The 22,239-nt window shown below is 45.3% G+C and overlaps 1 protein-coding gene across 1 annotated transcript in view; it reads left to right on the forward strand.

The window, feature by feature from the left end:
• The window catches only part of LOC121002372 (transient receptor potential cation channel subfamily A member 1-like), a 253,721-nt gene that overhangs the window by 173,470 nt on the left and 58,012 nt on the right, over nt 1–22,239 (forward strand). Inside the window, exons 10-13 of the mRNA XM_040433833.1 lie at nt 15,650–15,741; nt 15,848–15,962; nt 20,450–20,620; nt 22,086–22,156. Of these exons, the coding sequence (XP_040289767.1) occupies nt 15,650–15,741; nt 15,848–15,962; nt 20,450–20,620; nt 22,086–22,156 (449 nt within the window). The remainder of the gene's footprint in view (nt 1–15,649; nt 15,742–15,847; nt 15,963–20,449; nt 20,621–22,085; nt 22,157–22,239) is intronic.

Here is a 22,239-nt window from a genome sequence, read left to right on the forward strand (position 1 = left end):
ACCCAGACACACCGTGGCAGTATGCAGTGGAGAAGGAGGCAGGGAGTCCCTCCGAGTCACTTGTACAAATAGCCCGATGCATGCTCAGTTGCTTGCGTAGTGACAGCTGAATTGTCATCATTCGGCAGAGGGATGACTACTGGCTCTCCGCCATGTTAGACCCTCGCTACCGGTCCAAATAGGGGGCCTTTTTAACACCCGCTGAGAGGGAGGACAAACTGAACTACTATAGAGACATCCTATGTAGTCAGTTGGCTGCTGCCTATCTGCACCATCGTCCGTTCTTTCGCAGGTCTGACCAGAGGGGCCCTCTGCGCTCATGTTCCACTGCCATGGCTGCTGGGGAGGGGTTGGAGGTAGGAGCAGTACCAGCTCCATCAGCAGCAACTTGAGTCTAGAGTCTTTGATGAGCAGCTTTCTTCACCCACCTACTGAAGAAACTACTCACCAGCAGCAGCTAGACCTGGAGCAGAACCTGAACCAGCAGGTGGTGGCATACTTGGACAGCACCCTGCCACCCGACATTGAAGATCCGCTGGACTACTGGGCAGTCAAACTGGATTTGTGGCCGCAACTGGTCGAGTTTGCCCTGGAAAAGCTGTCCTGCCCAGCCAGTAGTGTGGCATCAGAGTGGGTGTTTAGTGCGGCGGGGGGCCATAGTTACCCAAGGAGAACTCTCCTGTTCACCAAAAATGTGGAGAGACTGACCTTTGTCAAGATGAATCAGGCGTGGATTAGCCAGGATTTCCACCCACTAATCCAACCAACAAAAAAAAAACAATAACCCCATATTTTTCCAAATGCTCCTTCTTACACCCACCATAGTAAGCAGGTACTGTTATTGCCACCCACCTCCCCACTCTGTCACCGGGTCACTCTGTGGTCTCCTGATGCTGCTGCCACCTCACCAATCAGGTCTCCTCATGCTGCTGCTGCCACCTCCACACTATGTCACCTTGCCAGTCTGTGGCCTCCTCATGCTGCTAAGCATATAGAAAGCCGCAGCACTCCTCCAATAGTAAAAAAATCCGGTCTTTTATTAAACCGGCAGCATAACTACAGTGACGCTTCGACCACCTCTGGTCTTTATCAACACTGCTGGTGTAATAAAAGACCGGATTTTTTTTACTATTGGAGGAGTGCTGCGGATTTCTATATGCTTATCTCATGACGGGACCCATGGCCAGGATCTCTATTTGCGAGCACCACCACCCTCATTAATGGTACCTTTCTTGTTCCCATGCTGGGATATGTAGTGCTGCTTATCCTTCATTTACCTCCTCATGCTGCTGCCACCTCCACACTATGTCACCTTGCCAGTATGTGGCCTCCTCATGCTGCTGCTGCTACCACCCCCACACTATGTCACCTTGCCAGTCTGTGGCCTCCTCATGCTGCTGCTGCTGCTGCCACCTCCACACCATGTCATCTTTCCAGTCTGTGGCCTCCTCATGCTGCTGTTGCTGCCACCTCCACACTATATCACCTTGCCAGTCTGTGGCCTCCTCATGCTGCTGCTGCTGCCACCTCCACACTATGTCACCTTGCCAGTCTGTGGCCTCCTCATGCTGCTGCTGCCACCTCCACACTATGTCATCTTTCCAGTCTGTGGCCTCTTCATGCTGCTGTTGCTGCCACTTCCACACTATATCACCTTGCCAGTCTGTGCCCTCCTAATGCTGCTGCTAATTCAACACTATGTCACTGGGCCACTCTGTGGACTTCTCAAGCTGTTCTCCCACCCTCCCCACTCCATGACTGGGCCACTATTTTGCCTTTTTGGCCTGGTTGACATCATCATTTATTTGACCCTTCTTCTGGTCTGTCAGAAGGAAGGAAAAATGAGACGCACAACGGATCCTGTCTGTGTAGCAGCTGTAAGGCCTGTATGGTCCCATCAGAATTGGCTTGTGATTTGGTAGCCAAAAGCAGGAGTGGGTCCAAAACACAGAAGACATGCAAATATTCCATTCACGTGTCATCTCTGTTTTGAATCCACTCCTGTTTTTTTTGGGCTTAAGCAATACTGATGGATTACTGACCAAATGCTGACTGAGTGAAGGCGATTGCTCCACATACAGGATCCGTTTTTTAGGGGGTTATTGTTCTAACGGATCAGAGGAAGGGCAAAATAATCAGTGACGTCAACACAAACTTACTGCTGACACACTCTCCACTCTGTCGGGGGGCTCTACTTGTATAAGCGTTTAATAGAACAGGTTTTGTAGACATCTATGTGGAATCAGCTGATGACGGTGTAAAAGGAGTGCGCTCTTTCACCCTACAGTAGGATCTTGGGCCTCTACACGGTTCTTTATACCTGGCGCTAACATCAACCTGTAAGGCTGAGTTCACACTCGAGTTATGTGGTCAGTTTTGGCCCCTTAACTGCCCAAATAAGTGAAGTGTGCAGTGATTCTAAGAGCGACGCCTGTCATCTGTTTGTCATACTGACTCACAGTATTATTTCACTACAACAGCAGACTTCCTATGCGTGTTACTGCAAGGCACGGTGTTCTACACTACTATACAGGCTCTCTGCAGTCAGGAAATATTAATTCGGATCAAATGTTTTCGAAAAAAAAATTAGAAATTCACTCATCTCTAATTATAGTACTCCCTCTCTAAAGACACTTTTTTTGTTTATGTAGTATATGCTTGAGGGAGTGGCACCTTCAAGTGTGAATGCGCTCCTATTTTATCTTGGGAGTAGCATTCCTTTGCACTTTTGCCCTTCCTATCTTATAGATTGCCTTGATTAGGTGGTATATATAGGTGTGCTGGCTCCTCCTCCCATTGGTTGCTTGATGCACATGGAGGTGACTAGGAGAAGCACACCATATGTGCAGGGTCTACACTGCTAAACATAGAAGCCCAATCGCTTAAGTAGGTTTAGCGTATGACCCGCCTGACCTGAGACCACCTTGGCGCTGGGTAGACGGGCACAGATGTGTTTTGATCAAAATATATTGGCTAAGTGTCTCAGATTTTAGCATATCAGAGTGAGGACTTTGTCCATATATAATGCTTGCATCTACTTTATGAAGTGCATTATAACCTTATTTCTGTGATTTCCTTCAAGGTTTTTATTATTTCTGCAATTCCCAGACTGAGGGGTGCAAAACTGACATACGGGTGGACAATCCATTTTAAAGTATGGGGAATGGTTAGCAATATTCCCCTTCAACACCTTTCTGCCTTAAATGAGCGCATTACCTTGCTGTCTGAGTCCAATGAACAGCCTTGTGAGTTCTAGACCTTCTCAGATGTGCAGGAGGTTGAACAGACACATCTTTCCTCCAGGCTTCTTATGACTACACTCCCTCAACACTAGTCAGGGGGCAGACTTGGTCCATCTCCTGACAACCTAACACACCTTTCAGATTGTTAAGCATACTGTATGTTGTCCATACAGTGCCAATAAGTGGATGTACATGCAGTGGCGTACTAAGGGTGGGGGGGGCGCTCCGCCCCGGGTGCCGGCTCTCACAGGGATGCCAGAAGCAATGAGCACTTCAATCAATACAGATGGAAGTGCTCATTCCTGGAGCGCAGGGAGCTGGGTTCTGTCACTCACCGCTCAGCTCACCGCGCTCCTCCCCTCCTTTAGGCTAGCAGCGCTCTGAATGGTAGAGCAGGAAGACTTTTCCCCGCTCCACCATTCAGCCTACAGGCACAGATCGCGCTGCTGACACGTGTGGGCGGAGCCTGCAGCCGGGAGTTTGCATAAGCCCCGCCCACACAGTGCTGCAGAGCGATCTGTGCCTGCAGGGGAGAGAGGACTGTGAGCTTCAGGAACTGGACAAAGTGAGTAGATACTGTTTTTTTTTTTTTTTGGGGGGGGGGGGGGTTTAACACAGAGGGGGCACAATAGTCATTGCTAATTTAAAGGGGGCACAATAGGCATTTCTACTCTGAAGGGGGCACAATGGACATTGCTAATGTGAAGGGGGCACAATGGACATTGCTAATGTGAAGGGGGCACAATGGACATTGCTAATGTGAAGGGGCACAGTGGGCATTTCTACTCTGGAGGGGGCGTAATGGGCATTGCAAATATGAAGGGGGCACAATGGGCATTTCTACTATGGAGGGGGCTCAATGGGCATGTCTACTATGAAGGGGGCACAATGGCATTGCTAATGTGAAGGGGCACAATGGGCATTACTACTATGGAGGGGGCACAATGGGAATTTCTATTCTGGAGGGGGCACAGAGGGCATTGCTAATGTGAAGGGGACACAATGGACATTTCTACTATGGAGGGGCACAGTGCACAGAAGTCATTACTACTCTGAAGGGGGCACAGAGGGCATTATTACTGTGAAGGGGGCACAATGGGCATTATTAGCACGGAGGGCATTACTACTATTAAGAGGGCACAATGGGGATTTCTACTATGGAGGGGGCACAGAGGGCATTATTACTGTGAAGGGGGCACAATGGGCATTATTACTGTGAAGGGGGCACAATGGGCATTATTACTATTAAGGGGGCACAATGGGCATTATTACTATTAAGGGGGCACAATGGACATTATTACTGTGAAGGTGGACAATGGGCATTACTACTATTAAGGGGCATTATTACTGTAAAGGAGGTACAATTGGGATTATTACTGTGAGGGGGGCACAGATAGGGCATTACTACTGTAAAAGGGCCACAGAGGGGGCATAAATACTGAGAGGGGCACAATGAGGGCATAACTACTATGAAGGGGGCACAATGAAGGGATAAGTACTTTATAGGGGCACAATGTGGGCATAACGAGTGTTAGGGGGCACACATCTGTACAAAACTACTGTGAAGGTTGTACAATGAGGGCAATACTACTGTTAGGGGGTACCATTTTTTTAAAGTATGGGGGGGAGGGTGCCAGAGAAAGGGCCACTGTGTACATGACAAATTACAACATTTAACAAACAATGTATTAACTTTGTCAGTAGTAATTTACCCTTTGCAGTAGTCTTCTTTGAGGTACCGCAGGGACAGCCATCTACTGTACTAACCTATGCTCTGCAGTGCTCTCCCATCACTGTAAGGAGAACATAAGCACCATGAATATTGGAATGTGAATAGAAGTGTACGTAAGGACATAATAATGTAATGTGTTTAAAAGAAAAAGCAAAAAAATGCAAAAAAGTAAGACCTTGAGAAAACATTACGACTGATTCTTCTAAAGCCTCAATATTCTTAAATGCCCAGCACAATGGAAGGAAGCAGGAAAATTAATGATGGGGAGTTTTAGTGTGATAGAAAACAGCGGTCGGAGCTCTTCTGCTTGCAAATCATGCACAGGGGAAGCATAATGGGAATGACTGCACAACGGTAGAGGAATGGACCAAAACAACGTCCACCGGGGCGTGAAGCTAGTCATGCATTGTGTATTAAGTAGGTGCAAAATTAAAATGTCTGCTGTGTGCATTGCGTCTCTCCACGGAATGGATGTTATTTCTAGTCAATGAGCTGCATCGTACAGTATATGTATACAGATCATGCTGGAGGTTCTCATAGCTGGACATAAGATACAGTACGGATTTTCCATCTGGATTTTGCAGGAGTTCAATCTACAATACACAAAGCATTTGGAAAATCTTCAGACCCTTTCACTTTTTTCACATTTTGTTATGCTGCGTCTTGTACCAGAATAAAAAGAAAATCAAGTTTTTCCCCATCTTTCTGCACTCAATACCCCATAATGAGAAAGTGAGAACAGAATTTTGCATTAAATGACATTAAATCTTGCATTGACATAAGTATTCACATCCTTTACTCAGAACTTAGTTGAAGCCCCTTTGGCAGTGATTACAGCCTCCAGTCTTCTTGGGTATAATGCCACAAGATTTGCACACCTGGATTTGAGGATTTTCTGCTGTTCTTTGCAGATCCTCTCAAGCTCTGTCAGGTTGGATGGGGACAATTGGTGGGCAGCCATTTTCAGGTCTCTCCAGGGATGTTCGATTGGGATCAAGTCAGGGCTCTGACTGGGCCACTCATGGACATTCACCCTTGTGTTGTCTTGGCTTAGGGTCATTGTCATTTTGTAAGGTAAACCTTCGGACCAGTCTGAGGTCAGGAGCATTCTAGATCAGGGTTTTATTAAGAATACCTCAACCCAGGGCCGGGACAAGGTAGTTTGGCACCCTAGGCAGAGCAGGCAAATTGCGCCTCCCCCAAAGCAACTTTAAGTGAACTTACTTACTAATAAAGATATTAAAACACATTTATTTTTTTTATTTTTTTATTTTTTTTTTGTTTTGAAAATACTTTATTGTGAATCTTAAGCAGAAAATACAAAAAGATACATCAACCCCACAAAAGGGTACTTATTTCCATATCTTTCAGTATGAGATACAATCATATTCAGTACCAGCAATAATGAGGAAGAAGGAGAGGGGGGAGGGGGGGGGATGGAGAAAATAAAAGAAAGAAAAAGAAGGTATTGGGAAGGGAGGTGGGGGGGGAGAACCTACTTCTCTGTAACACTTGATACAAATACAAAAACAAGAACAAAAAACGTATCCACCTTATGAGGCGAAATCTCTATACTTTTTCCACGAGGCCCATGTGGCTTCGAATACCTGTTTTCTTTTGGACTCCCACCCTGCTATTTGTTCTAATCTGTAAAGGGCATTGCACTTTGCAATCCACTGGGAAATGGACGGGGCCCTACGACTCTTCCACTTAAATGCTATCAGAACTCTCGCAGCCGCGAGTAGTTGGCCTAGTAAGGAGGTAGTATATCTGTTTCCTTTAACTTTATCTATATCTATCACTCCTAATAAACATCCTTTAGCTGAGGGCGTAATCTGTACCTTACTGATCTGTGAGCAAATTGAGCAGACTTGTTTCCAGTACTCCGATATAGTAGGGCATGTCCACCATATATGTAGCATGGAGCCTTCTGCATTAAGGCACCTCCAGCACTTAGAATCGCAGTTTGGGTAGATGAGATGTAATTTCTGGGGTGTGTAATACCACCTAGTGATAACCTTGTAAAGGTTTTCCTGCAACTTTACACATCTGGATACCCTGGGAGTATTAGAGCATATTTGCGCAACTTCTCTATCTGAAAATTTGGCCCCCAGTTCCCTTTCCCACTTGCTGACGAAGCTATATGAGTCAGGTCTGGTCTGGGAAACAAACACAGAATATAGCTGTGCCACTTTTTTCTTAGGGGGCATCTTGGAAAGTGACATCGTTTCGAATTTTGACATAGAAGCAGTTGGAGAGATTTTCTTTTTCCCCAAATATTGCTTGATGTACAATTTATGAATAAAGGACAATGGTTGCAGTTTAGGGTGATTTTCCCACCCGTCTATTAGGAGTCCCGAAGGGTCTAATAAATCTACCAACGGAAGGGCCATGTCTCTAATTTCCCCTGGCAAGGTAGAACCAAAGGTACTCCCCGAACTCCACAGAACATCCCTTACTTGAATCACCGGAGACACCTTGTGGCCCGAAAGCAGCACCCTAGAAAGCTCAGAATGCCATAACTTCAATGTATTTTTTGTCATGTTGCTAAGTGACTTGATCTGTTGAGGCATATCCTTAGGGGGCGAGAGAAGGAAAGACCTCAAAGGAAGTCTCGAGTCACCTGCTTCTGCCAAGGTGTCCAGTCTATTCTCTGGATTCCTGATCCACTCCAAACATCTCGTTCCCTGAATAGCCCTGTAATATTCTACCATATCCGGAAGACCCATTCCCCCTAGCTTGTTTGGCTGTATCATTGCTGAATGCGGGATACGGGGTCTAGCTTTTTTCCAAAGGAATCTAGAAAAACATTGCCTCAGTTGGACAAAAAAAACTTTTGGCAGGTGCACAGGCAATACTGACATATAATACAGTATTTTAGGGACTAAAACTGATTTAATCAGCGTGCGCCTCCCAAACCACGAGGTGAAAGGGATGTTCCATGAGTCAATAGTGGCAGTTATAGACTTAGGTAAATTGCGGAAATTTGCTTCAAATAATTCACTTGGTAATGAGGTTATATTTACCCCTAAAAACTTGATTGACCTAGTTGTCCAGACATATTTATATTGTGTCTCTAAGGACGACTGTAAGTCCCTACTAGCCGTTACATTCAGAGCTTGGGATTTCGTAGGATTTATAAGAAAGTTGGACATGGTTCCGAATTTCAGGAACAGATCTTGTATGGCCGGAAAAGCTTCCTTTGGATTGGTTATAATAACCAAAAGATCATCGGCGAAAGCTGCTAACTGATGATAAGTGTCTCCCACCTTCATCCCCTGAACTGCATCATCCTGTCTTATCGCTTGAAACAAGCATTCTACTACAATGATAAAGAGCAAGGGGGACAAGGGGCAACCCTGTCTTGTCCCAATACCTATAGCAAAGCTGGGAGATAAAGTGCCATTCACCATTACTCTGGCTGTGGGGGTGGCATACATAGCCATTGTAGCATTAATAAACTGGGGTGGTATCCCAAATTTAGCTAAGGCCAGACGCATGAAAAGCCAATCTATACGATCGAATGCCTTTTCTGCGTCTGTCCCTAGGAGGACTAGAGGAATGGATTTCTCCCTGGCATGATGTATAATATTAACTATCCTAGTGGTATTCATTCTTCCCTCCCTGCCAGCCACAAAACCCACCTGTTCCGCATTGATCAATTTAGGCAGAAAGGGTTGCAACCTTAATGCAAGCATTTTTGCGTACAGTTTCAGATCCGCATTTAGAAGCGAAATGGGTCTGTAGCTGGCACAAGATGAAGGATCCTTACCTTCTTTCGGTAGGATAGTAATTAGAGCAGACAACATTTGTGACGGGAGCGAGTTACCTTTATACACTTCGTTGTATACTTTGAGCACTCTGGGTAACAATAAAGAGGAAAAGGTAGTGTAATATCCTGCAGTTAGACCGTCAGGACCAGGGCACTTGTGTTTAGGAACTGTGCTTAAGGCCTTATTCAATTCTTGCAACGAAAAGGGTTTAGCGAGGATTTGGGCTTGATCTTGAGGAATAACCGGGAGGCGCAAACCTGAAAGCCACTCCTCAATGACCCCTGACCTCACCTCAATTTCCGACTCACCACCTCTCTCCCTAATATTATATAACGAGCTATAATAGGTGCAAAATTGCTTTGCAATAAGGTCAGTGGTCATAAGAGATCTAGCAGATGCATCTTTAATAGTATGTATGTAAGACTTAAGTTTACGCTTTTTCAAACTAGACATCATGAACTTCGATGCTTTGTCCCCGTGCGCGTAGTATTTAAATTGTGCTGACAAATAAAGTTTGGCCACCCGGTTATTCAGTATGTTCTTAAGTTCCGCCCTTAATCTGTTTAATTTTTCCAACACTTCTGGTGATATTTGCTTTTTGTGTAGTAATTCCAACTTTTGAATCTGCTCCTGCAATGTCACAATAGACGCCTCCCTCTTCTTTTTAATATGTGAATTTAACGCAATAAAGTGCCCTCTTACAACCGCCTTATGAGCTTCCCAGACCAGACCCGGCGACATACCCTCCGTCTCGTTGAGACTGAAGTATTCCTCAATATGCTTACGTATATCTAGAACATGCTCCTGTTTGCTCAACAGAGTCTCATCAAGTCTCCAAGTAAACTGTGTTCTAGGGATAGACTTAACCCTAATAGTCAGGTATACAGGGGCGTGATCTGACAGTAATATATTACCTATTGAAGCTTGAGAGCAATCACTAAGAGATCCTAGGGGAACAAATAAGTAGTCTAATCTCTGATAGGAAACATGTGCTACTGAGTAATATGTGTAATCTCTCGTGGTCGGGTTAATGGCCCTCCAGGCATCTACCAATCCCAATTCCGCCAGTTTTTTCTTAATCCGCCTAATAGTGACTTGGGACAAGGACGAAGAACTTTTAGATGTATCTAGATACGGATTTAAGGCTGTATTAATATCTCCCTCTACCACCAAGGAACCCTCAGCAAAATCCTGCAATTTCGTTAAAGTGTTTTCAATCCACACTGCCTGAGCTACGTTTGGAGTATACATATTTCCTATAGTTATTTTCTGATTACCTAGAGTCCCCTTTAAAAACAGGTAACGGCCTTCTTCATCCTGGAGGGTTGAATGCACCACCAGCGGAACATTTTTGTGAATTGCTATTGACACCCCTTTTGAAGCCCCAGAGGAAGACGTGCTATGGAACCACTGGTTATATACCATATGTGAGAGACGCGGAACGTGGTTTACTTTGAAATGGGTCTCCTGTAATAGTGCAATACTCACTTTCTGTCTGTTGAGGAACTGACAAATCTGAGTGCGTTTGGGTGGTGCATTCAAACCTCTCACATTATATGTACACAATTTTAACTCAGCCATGTTAACTATACAGTGATAATTATGAGCCCATAATATCCTCTACCACTATAAATTCCGGATATTGCCTCAGAAGTAGGAAGGAGAGAAAAAAGGGAAAAAAGGAGGGAAAAAATAAATAAAAAACATACAAAACATTTAAACCTTATTAAATTTATCAAGGATAAGGCTTCGATGACCCGCTGCCTAATTTTAACAGCATGTTTAACCACCTGACGTACTACCGTGGCCATCAAGAGGGGGTAGAGAGGACCAAAGAACGGGTCCTAAATGTGAAGAACGAGTATGTCAATATTAAATGGAAAGACACAGCTATGTCATAACCTAACTAATGGATCAATGGAGGAAGATCTAGCTGTCAGTCAAGAACTGGCAGAGGCCCCTAGGGGGCATTGCTATTACCATCCTGATGCGGTGAACAGGAATAAAACCAGCCAAAAGGGATTGAGCATGAAAAACAAAAACAATCAACTGTCCCTAATGACGGTCCACTCACGAAATTTCAGGAATTGGTAAAGAACTGTTCAAGTCCTAGGTAAAGACTCTCTTTGGCGAACAAAAGTGAGACTTGTCAGACTTGTCATTCTATATCCATTTCTGGTGTATTCATCATGGGATCCCCCGATCTTCTTCCCCTGTTTCTATTTTTCGGACGACTCACTGGATTCCACGGATCTACTCCAGGTAAGACTGGTAAATCCGTCAAATCTTTCGCCGAATGCCATATCGGGATATCCAGAGAGGCTATTTCCAGTACGTCGCATACTAACGGAATGTCCGCAGGAGAGCGCACTGTTAGTTTTCGGCCTGGCGCATTAATCAATAGACCGAAAGGATGGAGCCAGCGGTAAGTAATGCTCTTGCTTCTTAGAACATCCAGGAGCGGTTTCAGCAACCTTCTTTTTTGGAGGGTAATCGGAGATAAATCTTGGTAGATCTGCACCTCTGCATCTCCAAAGGGGATGTTTTTCTTGGATCTGGCAGCTTTCATTATCTGGTCTTTAGTTATGAAGCTTGACAGCCGACATATCACATCTCTTGGCAGTTCTCCATGCTTTGGAGGAGGGCGCAGCGCCCTATGGATTCTATCCATGGTGAGATCTCCCACCGAGTCAGGGCCTACTAGCGCTGTGAACATTTCAGTTACCGCACCTCTCAATGCCTCAGGCCCCACTTCTTCTGGCAGACCCTTCAGTCTTACATTGTTGCGGCGACCACGGTTATCCTGGTCTTCCACCATTTCGTACAAATGGTTAATATGCGCCTGTGCTCTATCCAGGCTGCCGGCTACTGCTGCGCTGTGCAATATGACCGCTTCTTGCTGACTCTCTACTCCTTCCTCTCTCTCCTTCACTTGCCTGAGATCCCGCTTGAACTCCTGCAGGTCTTTACGTAAGGGGGAGATCGTATCTGCCAATAAATCTTTCATAAACCTCCTTGATATAGGCAGGTTTTCTCCTTCCATCTCCGGCTCATGGTCGCTTTCTCTCTCAGAGTCTGCTGAAACTTCCGATGCTGCTGGTGTTTCAGATCTAGGCGCCATCTTGGAAGACTGCTTGCTTCCCGCCGCGCTTTGTTTGCGGAGATATTTGTCCATTTCCCCATGGTTAGCACCCGACTTGTTCGGTCCAGAAGTGTCCTTGGACCTATCTCTTAATGTCTTGCCCATTTTCTGGCTTTTACACGCTCAATAAAAACTCGTTTTCACAGGACCCAGAGCAGAGCTCACAGCGGCATGTGTGTCTCGCTCTGCTGCCAAGCTCCGCCCCCTATTAAAACACATTTAAAAGAGGCAGACGGGCAGAACCAGTGACTTACAGGTGACGCCTCCACAGATTTTATTGGTTCAATTTCCATTTGGTCCAGACCATCACGGGCAGACATCTTTGGTCAGTTGTGTGCAGGCCCCTCTGCCACATAAGAGTAAGAAGACACCAGTATTACTATATGGCACATGGGGGACTGTTACAGATTTTGCAAATCTGCCCCCAAATGTATACAGTTGCCCACAAACACTTTACTGTCAGAAATAACCGAGCCATATAGATAGTCCCCCATCGCAAGAGTGCTCCCAGACTGTCCTGATTAGTAATAGTGCCCCCAATAGTGATAATACTCCCCAAGAGTGCCCCATTAGTAATAATGCCCTCCATAATATGCCCAGTAATAATAATTCCCCTACAGTATCCATAATGCCACCAATATTAATAATGCCTCTCCTGCAGTGCTCCTTGTAGTTATAACTCCCCTGTAGTGCCTATATTTCTATATATATATATATATATATATATATATATATATATACCGCCTGTAGTGCGAGCATATAATGTTCCCCCTTAGTGCCAGTATATATAATGTAGCCCCCAGTGCCAGTATAGAATGCTTTCCCCCTTAGTGCCACTGTGCCAGTATATATAATGTAGCCCCCAGTGCCAGTATAGAATGCTTTCCCCCTTAGTGCCAGTATATATAATGCAGCCCCCAGTGTCAGTATAGAATGCTCTCCCCCTTAGTGCCACTGTGCCAGTATATATAATGTAGCCCCCAGTGCCAGTATAGAATGCTCTCCCCCTTAGTGCCAGTATATAATGCTCCCTCCCACTTAGCTCAGCCAAAGTGACCATTCGGCTCTTGGTCACCTCTCTTACCAAGGCCCATCTTCTCAGATTACTTAGTTTGGTGGGGCTACCAGCTCTACAAAGAATTTTGGTTGTTCCAAACATCTTCCATTTAAGAATTATGGAGGATACTGTGCTTTTGGGAACTGTCAGTGCTGAAGACATTTTTCATACCTTTTCCAGATATGTGCCACCACACAATCCTGTCTCTGAGCTCTACAGACAGTTCGTTCCTCCTCATGTCTTGGTTTTTTCCCTGATATGCATTGTCAGCTGTGAGACCTTATATACGTAGGCACTGGGGTGTCTTTCCAAATCATGACTAATCCACTGAATTTACCACATGTGGACGCCACTCAAGGTGTAGAAACATCTCATAGACGATAAAGAGAAATGGGATGTCTCCAGAGCTAAATATCAAGTGTAAATGTGTAAAAAGTCTGAATAACAAAGGGTCTGAATACTTTCAGAATGCATTGTATGACAACAGCAGATCTGCATGGAATCCACACGGATATTGACCTTCAGGTCATGTTTGCCTGGCAGATTTTAGCATGTTTTCTGTCTCCTATTGTTTTCAGTGGGAAATCCATGCTGTAGTTCAAATACACTGTAACTAAACTTGTTGCACACAAGTAGTTGTACCATTCATGTCTTTTATTGAGCACACTGAATAAACATCCAAAGTGCAGTGGGAAAAAGTAAGGAAACCCTTAAATTCAATAGTCTGTAGACTTCCTGCGGAGGAATTTTGGACCATTCAACCCTGCAGTTGTGTTTCAGTTCATCAGTATTTCTAGGGTGTCCTATGTGCAGAGCCCTCTTCAGGCCATAACATAGCATCTCGATAGGGTTAAAGTGTGCTGTGGGTCATTATCTTGTTATATGACTCAGCACCTCCTCAGCTTGAGATCATGGATGGCTGTTCCTACATTCTCCTGTAAAATGTTTTCATACACCTTAGAATTCATTGTTCCCTCAATGATTTCAAGTCAGCCAGGCCCTGAGAGTGCAAAGCAGCCCCAAACCATGATGCTTCCTCAAACAGCCCCAAATCAAAATGTTCACTCAACCAACCCCTAACCAAAATGATAGCCCTAAACCATGATACTTTCTCCACGAGCCCCAAACCATGATGCTCACTGCACCAGCCCTAAACCATGATGCTTCTTCAACCAGCCCCAAACCAAAATGCCCACTACACTAACCCTGAACCAAAATGGTCATCCACCAACCCCAAACCGTGATGCTCCCTCTACCATACTTCATAGTTAGGCTAAAGTTTAGGTGTTGGTGTACAGTATTCTTCTTCCTCCAAACACTGTGCCCTGGAAAGACACCACAAAGAAAGACACTGCTGTCCAAAACACCAATGCAGACACCTAAAGTTTGCCCAAGATTGTTTGGATGCAAGAGCACAAATGCACAACACTGGTCAGTACTGTTTGGGTCTATAATTGGGACTTAACAACCAGACCACATTTTATTAGTAATCAATACAGAAATCCAGGCACGTTTAAGGGGTTTACTTACTTTTTCATTAAACTTGTATAGCTATAATATTACAAAAGTATATATTTAGAAATTGTATAAATTTGTGATAGATAAATAAATAGATATGAGAGAGAATTTTCTTCTTCTCGGCTTTAGGCCTAGTTCACACGAACGTATGGCTTTTATAGTTTTTTGCGGTCCATTTTTCACGGATCCGTTGTTCCGTTTTTGAGTTCCGTTGTGTTTCCATTTCCTTTCCGTTTTTCCGTATGGCATATACAGTATACAGTAATTACATAGAAAATAATAGAAAAAATTTGGCTGGGCATAACATTTTCAATACATGGTTCAGCAAAAACGGAACAGATACGGGAGACATATGGATGCATTTCCGTATGTGTTCCGTTTTTTTTGCGGAACCATTGACTTTAATGGAGCCACGGAACGTGGTTTGCGGCCAAATATAGGACATGCTCTATCTTTCAACGGAACGGAAAAACGGAAATACGGAAACAGAATGCATACGGAACACATTCCGTTTTTTTTGCGGAACCATTGAAATGAATGGTTCCGTATACGGACCGTATACGGAACACAAAAAAACGGCCCGTACACTCGCAAAAAAAACGTTCGTGTGAACTAGGCCTTAGGGCTCATGCACACGACCATATGTATTTCGAAGTCCGATAAAAACGGATCCGCCAAAAATACGGATGACGTCTGTGTGTATTCCGTATTTTGTGGAACGGAACAACTGGCCCCTAATAGAACAGGGCTATCCTTGTCCGTAATGCGGACAATAATGGGACACATTCAATTATTTTGCGGAGCGGACTTACGGAAACGGAATGCACACAGAGTAACTTCGTGGTTTTTTTTGCGGACCCATTGAAATTAATGGTTCTGCATACGGTCCACACAAAAAACGGAACGGACACAGAAAGAAAAGACGTTCGTGTGCGTGAGCCCTTATTCAGCATCTCCGCAATATGTAGCTCAGAAGATGTGCTGTAAAACCGTGGGTGAACAAACATCTCATTGAGGATATTTGAGTGCTGCTTCTTTCTTTCTCTTTTAGCTTAGAAATTACAATTTTCCCAGCAATCTATAAGCACAGTATAAAGTCATTGGGTCAGCAATAAAAAATTACCTATTTTGCTCGCATGATGTGTTTGTCTCTTATTGTCTGCTTTTCTGTATCGTCCTCTTCAGCTCGAAGTCATTGTACAGTCCCGTCAGCTAGACATTATCATGCATCCAGTTATCCAGAAATTAATTGAAGTAAAATGGAGATTTTTTGGCAGGTAAGCCTTGAGACCATTTCATTGAGCTAATTGATAGTGCCTGAGGGCAAAGCTCTCGCTCAGCTGCTTGAGATGAAAGCCTGTACTATGTTCTCTCTGCCCGCAGAAAGAATATCGCTATAATGCTGTCACTGAATCTTCTATTCATCATATCGTGGACAGCTCTGGGAATCGCATCCTCGCTGCCAAGAACAGAGGATGCCCCTTACAAATTTCCAGAGGTACGTCATGGCAAGTGCAAGTAGAGAATGGGATTATATCACAGCCACTACGGAAGAAGAAAAGTTCTATCAAAACTTCTGTCACAGTTGAAAAAAAAAACACTAAGGCCTCGAGCACACAACCGTTGTTCGGGTCCGCATCCGAGCCGCAAATTTTGCGGCTCGGGTGCGGACCCATTCCCTTCAATGGGGCCGCACGCATCCGTTGCTCCGTTCCGCGGCCCCACAAAAAAAAAATAACATGTCCTATTCTTGTCCGTTTTGCGGACAAGAATAGGCATTTCTACAATGGGCCGTCCATTCCGTTCCACAAATTGCGTAAGGCACACGGACGGCTTCCGTTTTTTGGGGATCTGCGGTTTGCGGACCACATAAAACGGAACGGTCGTGTGCATAAAGCCTAAGAAGAACTTTGTTTTTGCCAGCGTCCCCTGTTCATGTGGTACCTAGGTCTTGCGAGAAGATATTGCCTAAGGCTACATTCTCATGAATGTGTTTTGCGGTCCACAAATTGCAGATCCGCAAAAAAAAACTGATGACGTCCGCATGGCATCCGTTTTTTTTTTGCGGATCCATTGTAACAATGCCTATCCTTGTCCACAAATCGTACAAGAATAGGACATGTTCTATTTTTTTGGCAGGGCTACAGAACGGACATACGGAAGCGGTGTGCTGTCCGCATTTTTGTCTAGGTCTGCATCCTATCCGCAAAAAAAACCCAGAACGGACACGGAAACAAGATACATTCGTGTGAATGTAGCCCAATACTAATTTTTTTATGTTCTTTCAGGCTCTGGTAACCAATGGCAGTTAATTTTAGTCTTGTCCAAAGCTTTTCTCTGCATTGGAGGACTACAAAGTCCACGAGTGTAATGAAGGGATGACATGATTGTCCATGCAGTGGTTTCCTTGCTTTGCCATGTTATCCATGCATTGCTGATCTCCAGGTGATCTTGGGGTTTGGCAGTGAGTCACAGCAGAGAGACTCTCGTGATTTAGCAATTAAATCCTAGGAGGGATATGCTGTATCAGAAAGCATTGCTCACCTGAAAAGGGGTTCTCTTCTTTGGTCAATCCCTTTTAATTAAAAGGGCATCCAGATAAGGGTCCATTCACATGTCCGCAGAATGGGTCGGACCCATTCATTCTCTATGGGGCAGGAATGGATGCGGACAGCACACAGTGTGCTCTCCGCAACCGCATTTTCGGAGCGTGCCCCCGATCTTCCGGTCCGCGGCTCCAGAAAAAAATACACCCCCACTATCCTCTCTGTACTTCATGTCTCCTAATGAACTCCGTTTTTACAGAGATTCATCTGAAGATCATATTAAACTGTATTAAGGATCATAATCCCTGACAAGTAAGAGGCGCAGCTCTTTAACTTGTCCTCCTGTGTAATTAGGACAGGTTTTGTGTGGACTAGAAGGATGGCGGCCATTTTATTTTTCCTAATGATTGCTCCCCGGACAAAACGAGCCATTGTAACTAATGAAAGGTATTCTGTAATATATTTATAATGAAGTAATATTTAAGTATTTTCATTTTCTTAATTCCCGGAGAACCCCTCTAAGGTTGTAACTGAGCATGTGTGTCCACTTCAGCTAAATGGACAGAGAAGTTGTCCTGTAGATGTGGCCAGTAGTTGTGGACAGAGTATCTGGAGCACAAAGAAGTAGTTTGCAGCCAAGGAGAGCTTGTCAGGAGCTGGGCCGGCGCAGTAGAGACCAGTGCACAGCACCAACACCAAGCAGAGCAGCACCCCTAATCTCAGGATTGTCCAGACTGTGCTGTACCCATTCCTGTAACCCCTCTGATGTACCCTGGCTTGCAGCTGATGGACTTGTCAACTGCTTTAGTATACTGTCAGTTACTGTATTACCGGTAGTTCCCATATTTGCCTACGACCATTGTGTGTTTTGCGGTCCGCAAATCGCGGATCCGCAAAACACGGGTGGCGTCCGTGTGCGTTCCGCCATTCGCGGAACGGCACGGACAGCCAATGATATAACTGCCTATTCTTGTCCGCAAAACGCGGACAAGAATAGGACAGGTTATATTTTTTTTGCAGACCACGGAACGGAGCAACGGATGCGGACAGCACACGGAGTGCTGTCCGCATCTTTTGCGGCCCCATTGAAGTGAATGGATCCGCACCCGAGCCGCAAAAACTGCAGCTCGGATGTGGACCAAAACAACGGCCTTATTGGGAGCCAAAACCAGGTGCAGGTCAAAAGCACAGAACAGGAGCAGATCTTTCCATTATACCGTATCTCTGTGTAGGTTTCATTACTGGTTTTGGCTCGCAATAACTGATGGAAATAACTGACCAAATAACTGAAGTGTATATACTCAGCCTTAGGCCTCATGCACACAACCGTTTTTTTTTGCGGTCCGCAAAACGGATTTCCGTGACCGTTTTTTCTTCCGTGGGTCTTCCTTGATTTTTGGAGGATCCACGGACATGAAAAAAAAGTCGTTTTGGTGTCCGCCTGGCCGTGCGGAGCCAAACGAATCCGTCCTGACTTACAATGCAAGTCAATGGGGACGGATCCGTTTGACGTTGACACAATATGGTGCAATTGCAAACGGATCCGTCCCCATTGACTTTCAATGTAAAGTCAGGAGTCCCTTTTATACCATCGGATCAGAGTTTTCTCCAATCCGATGGTATATTTTAACTTGAAGCGTCCCCATCACCATGGGAACGCCTCTATGTTAGAATATACCATCGGATTTGAGTTAGATCGTGAAACTCAGATCCGACAGTATATTCTAACACAGAGGCGTTCCCATGGTGATGGGGACGCTTCAGGTTAGAATATACTGTACTAAAAGAACTGTGTACATGACTGCCCCCTGCTGCCTGGCAGGTGCTGCCAGGCAGCAGGGGGCAGACCCCCCCCCTCCCCCCCCTGTATTTAACTCATTGGTGGCCAGTGCGGCCCCCCCTCCCTCCCCTGTATTTAACTCATTGGTGGCCAGTGCGGCCGGCCCCCCCTCCCTCCCTTGTATTTAACACATTGGTGGCCAGTGCGGCCAGCTCCCCCTCCCTCCCTCCCTTGTATTTAACACATTGGTGGTCAGTGCGGCCGGCCCCCCCTGCCTCCCTCCCTTGTATTTAACACATTGGTGGCCAGTGCGGCCGCCCCCCCCCCTAATTAAAATGACCGACCCCCCCATCATTGGTGGCAGCGGAGAGTTCCGATCGGAGTCCCAGTTTTATCGCTGGGACTCCGATCGGTAACCATGGCAACCAGGACGCTACTGCAGTCCTGGCTGCCATGGTTACTTAGCAATTTTAGAAGCATTATACTTACCTGCGATGTCTGTGACCGGCCGGGCGCTCCTCCTACTGGTAAGTGACAGGTCTGTGCTATAGGCAATGCGCACTGGCCACCAATGTGTTAAATACAAGGGAGGGAGGGAGGGGGGGCCAGCCGCACTGGCCACCAATGTGTTAAATACAAGGGAGGCAGGGAGGGGGGCCGCACTGGCCACCAATGAGTTAAATACAGGGGGGGGGGCAGTCATGTACACAGTTCTTTTAGTATATTCTAACCTGAAGCGCCCCCATCACCATGGGAAGGCCTCTGTGTTAAAATATACTGTCGGATCTGAGTTTTCACGAAGTGAAAAATCAGATCTAAAAAGCTTTTATGCAGACGGATCAGCGGATCCGTCTGTGTGAAAGTAGCCTACGGACAAGGATGACGGACGCGGATGGCACTCTTGTGTGCATCCGTGTTTTTTCACGGACCCATTGACTTGAATAGGTCCTATTTTTTGGACGGACAGGAAACACGGATCACGGATGCGGCTGCAAAACGGTGCATTTTCCGAATGGGTCCGCGAAAAAAAAACGGAAAACGGAACAACGGCCGCGGATGCACACAACGGTCGTGTGCATGAGGCCTTAGAGCTCATACACATGATCTTTGTCGGCCAGTGCCCATATTGCAGCCCGCAAACAGCGGGTCAGCAATATACAGGCACTGGCCATTTTTGCACCACATCTGGATGCGGACCCATGTTCTATTTTTTTGCAGTGTGGACAGATCACTGACCCATTCAAGTTGAATGGGTCTGCATCCGTTTGCACCAGCCACACGGATGGTGTCCATGCATTGTGGACCGCAATTTGCAGTCCCCAATCAACAGAACGGGTGGCACACATTTGTGTGCATGAGCCCTTACCTGTATGTCAGATTTACTGTGTACTGGGTTCAGAGACCTGCGAGTCTGACACTGAAACATGTTTTACTCAGTCTGACTCTGTTTTATGCGTCCTATTAATAAAAAAGAGATTGAAAAAGAAAAAAACTCTTTAGCAAATGACATAAGGCTTCGTTCCCACAGTGCAGTCTGAAGAAGACAGAAACCCTTGAAGGATGTTATGTGCCCTAAGATACATATCATTAGAGACATTTCTAGGAATCTGTAACAGAATAGAAAACCGTCATACAAGTCTGCTTTCATCTTCATTGCAGGACGCTTGGAGGATCATTGTCATTTGCATAGCTCTGGGCTTGACATTATATCAGATTGTGGAGGAATTTAAAGAAATCTATCAGTCAAAGGTCAAGATGAATCTATGGAAAGAATGGAGAAAAAAGGAGCTTGAGCGGGACTTCAAATACTGCCATCCAATGTGGCCAGAGGTACATGCAAGGATATTGTTATGTGGCATAAATGCAGATTAAATGTATGAAGTAATATCCACAGCAGGTTAAATATTTAAATGAAGACGTCTCATGTGGACATGTCAAAGTCTAATGGAGATTTAACCAAAAAATAGTTTTCCGTAAAGTAGGTCATGTGTAAAAATCTGTCCACTCTGCAAAGAGTACGCCATAAAGGGATGCACAAAAGATATATTTCCCACAAACAAATAATTTCTCACATGGAAAATTGCTTGAATTGTCTGTAATATCATGGATCTGTTTTGAGTAAAGTAAATATTGCAATTGTTGCATTTGCAATGAGCGAATGAGAAGTGTCGCTTACATAGCCAGCAATATGCTTTTTATATTAATGTTACTCATAGAAACTTATATGAGTTTATTCTCCCCTGGGGATCTTTTTAACAGACCCCTCAGCGTGGCCAGACTTGTGGTAGGAATCATACTTACCTGATCCCTGCCACTGGGATCCGATTATATTGCTCCCCTCGGACGTCGCAGTTCTCGTGTCTCCCCGTGTCATCATCCATTTTGCGTGGGTCACATGGCTGCAGCGGTGACGTGTCTCTCATGCGTCATGTCACTGGGTCCCATGAGCCATGGGAGACAAGTCAACGCTGTGGCCAGTCATTGGCTGCAGTAGCCATGTGACCCGCATCAAACAGGTTGTTGATGTGAGGAGACCTAAGACCTGCAGTGCTTGAGGGGGAGCGATGGAGCCAGAACCCAGCATCGGGGATCAGGTAAGTAGGATTCCCACCATGGGTCTGGCAACACTGGAGGGGTCTGCAGAAAAGGTACCCAGGGGTGAACCGCCCCATTAAGCTTGTCTGTTTCTTTTTTAGTTCAACTGGATTCTGCAAATAAAACGTATTCATTGTAAAATTGTAAACATTCAGTTGTGTTGTAATATATTGTTTTGCTGAGAGGCTCTCTTTAAGGCCTCCTGCACACAAACGTAGGTGTCCCATTGCCGTATTGCGGATCCGAAATATACGGGCACAATTCCGTGTGCATTCCGCATCACGGATGCGGACCCATTGACTTGAATGGGTCCGGAGATGCGGAACGGAAGCACGGAACAGAACACTACAGAAGCCCTACGGAGTGCTTCTTTGGGGTTCCGTTCCGTACTTCCGTCCCGCAAAAAGATTGCTCTCTCTTTTTGCGGAACAGACGGATGCTGACCCATTCAAGTTGAATGGGTCTGGATCCGTCCCGGCAGCTGCACGAAGATTGCCTGTGCATTGGGGACCGCAAATTGCAAACACAACCATAAAGTCACTTTGCACTCCTTGTACCTGTCATATATTTAGTCTGTGAGTAGCAGGAATATAGCAGTAAATCATCCTTCTGGTTGTTCCTTATTGATCTCATATTACAGCTTTAATGTGGCAGTTTTCATATGCTACAAGATGTAACATTTTCTTCAATTTTATTGTAGGAAAAGGAATACTTGCAAAAGGGTATAGACGACTTACAGTATATTCAGCCCGCTTACTTTAAAGATTTCTGGTAGGTGATCCGAAATATCTGACATTCGATACGGAAGGATGATATTCTGTGAACTGGTATCTGTGTACGTACCTCCAGGGAGT

The sequence above is a fragment of the Bufo bufo genome, chromosome 5, assembly GCF_905171765.1.
Source record: "Bufo bufo chromosome 5, aBufBuf1.1, whole genome shotgun sequence".
NCBI lineage: Eukaryota > Metazoa > Chordata > Amphibia > Anura > Bufonidae > Bufo > Bufo bufo.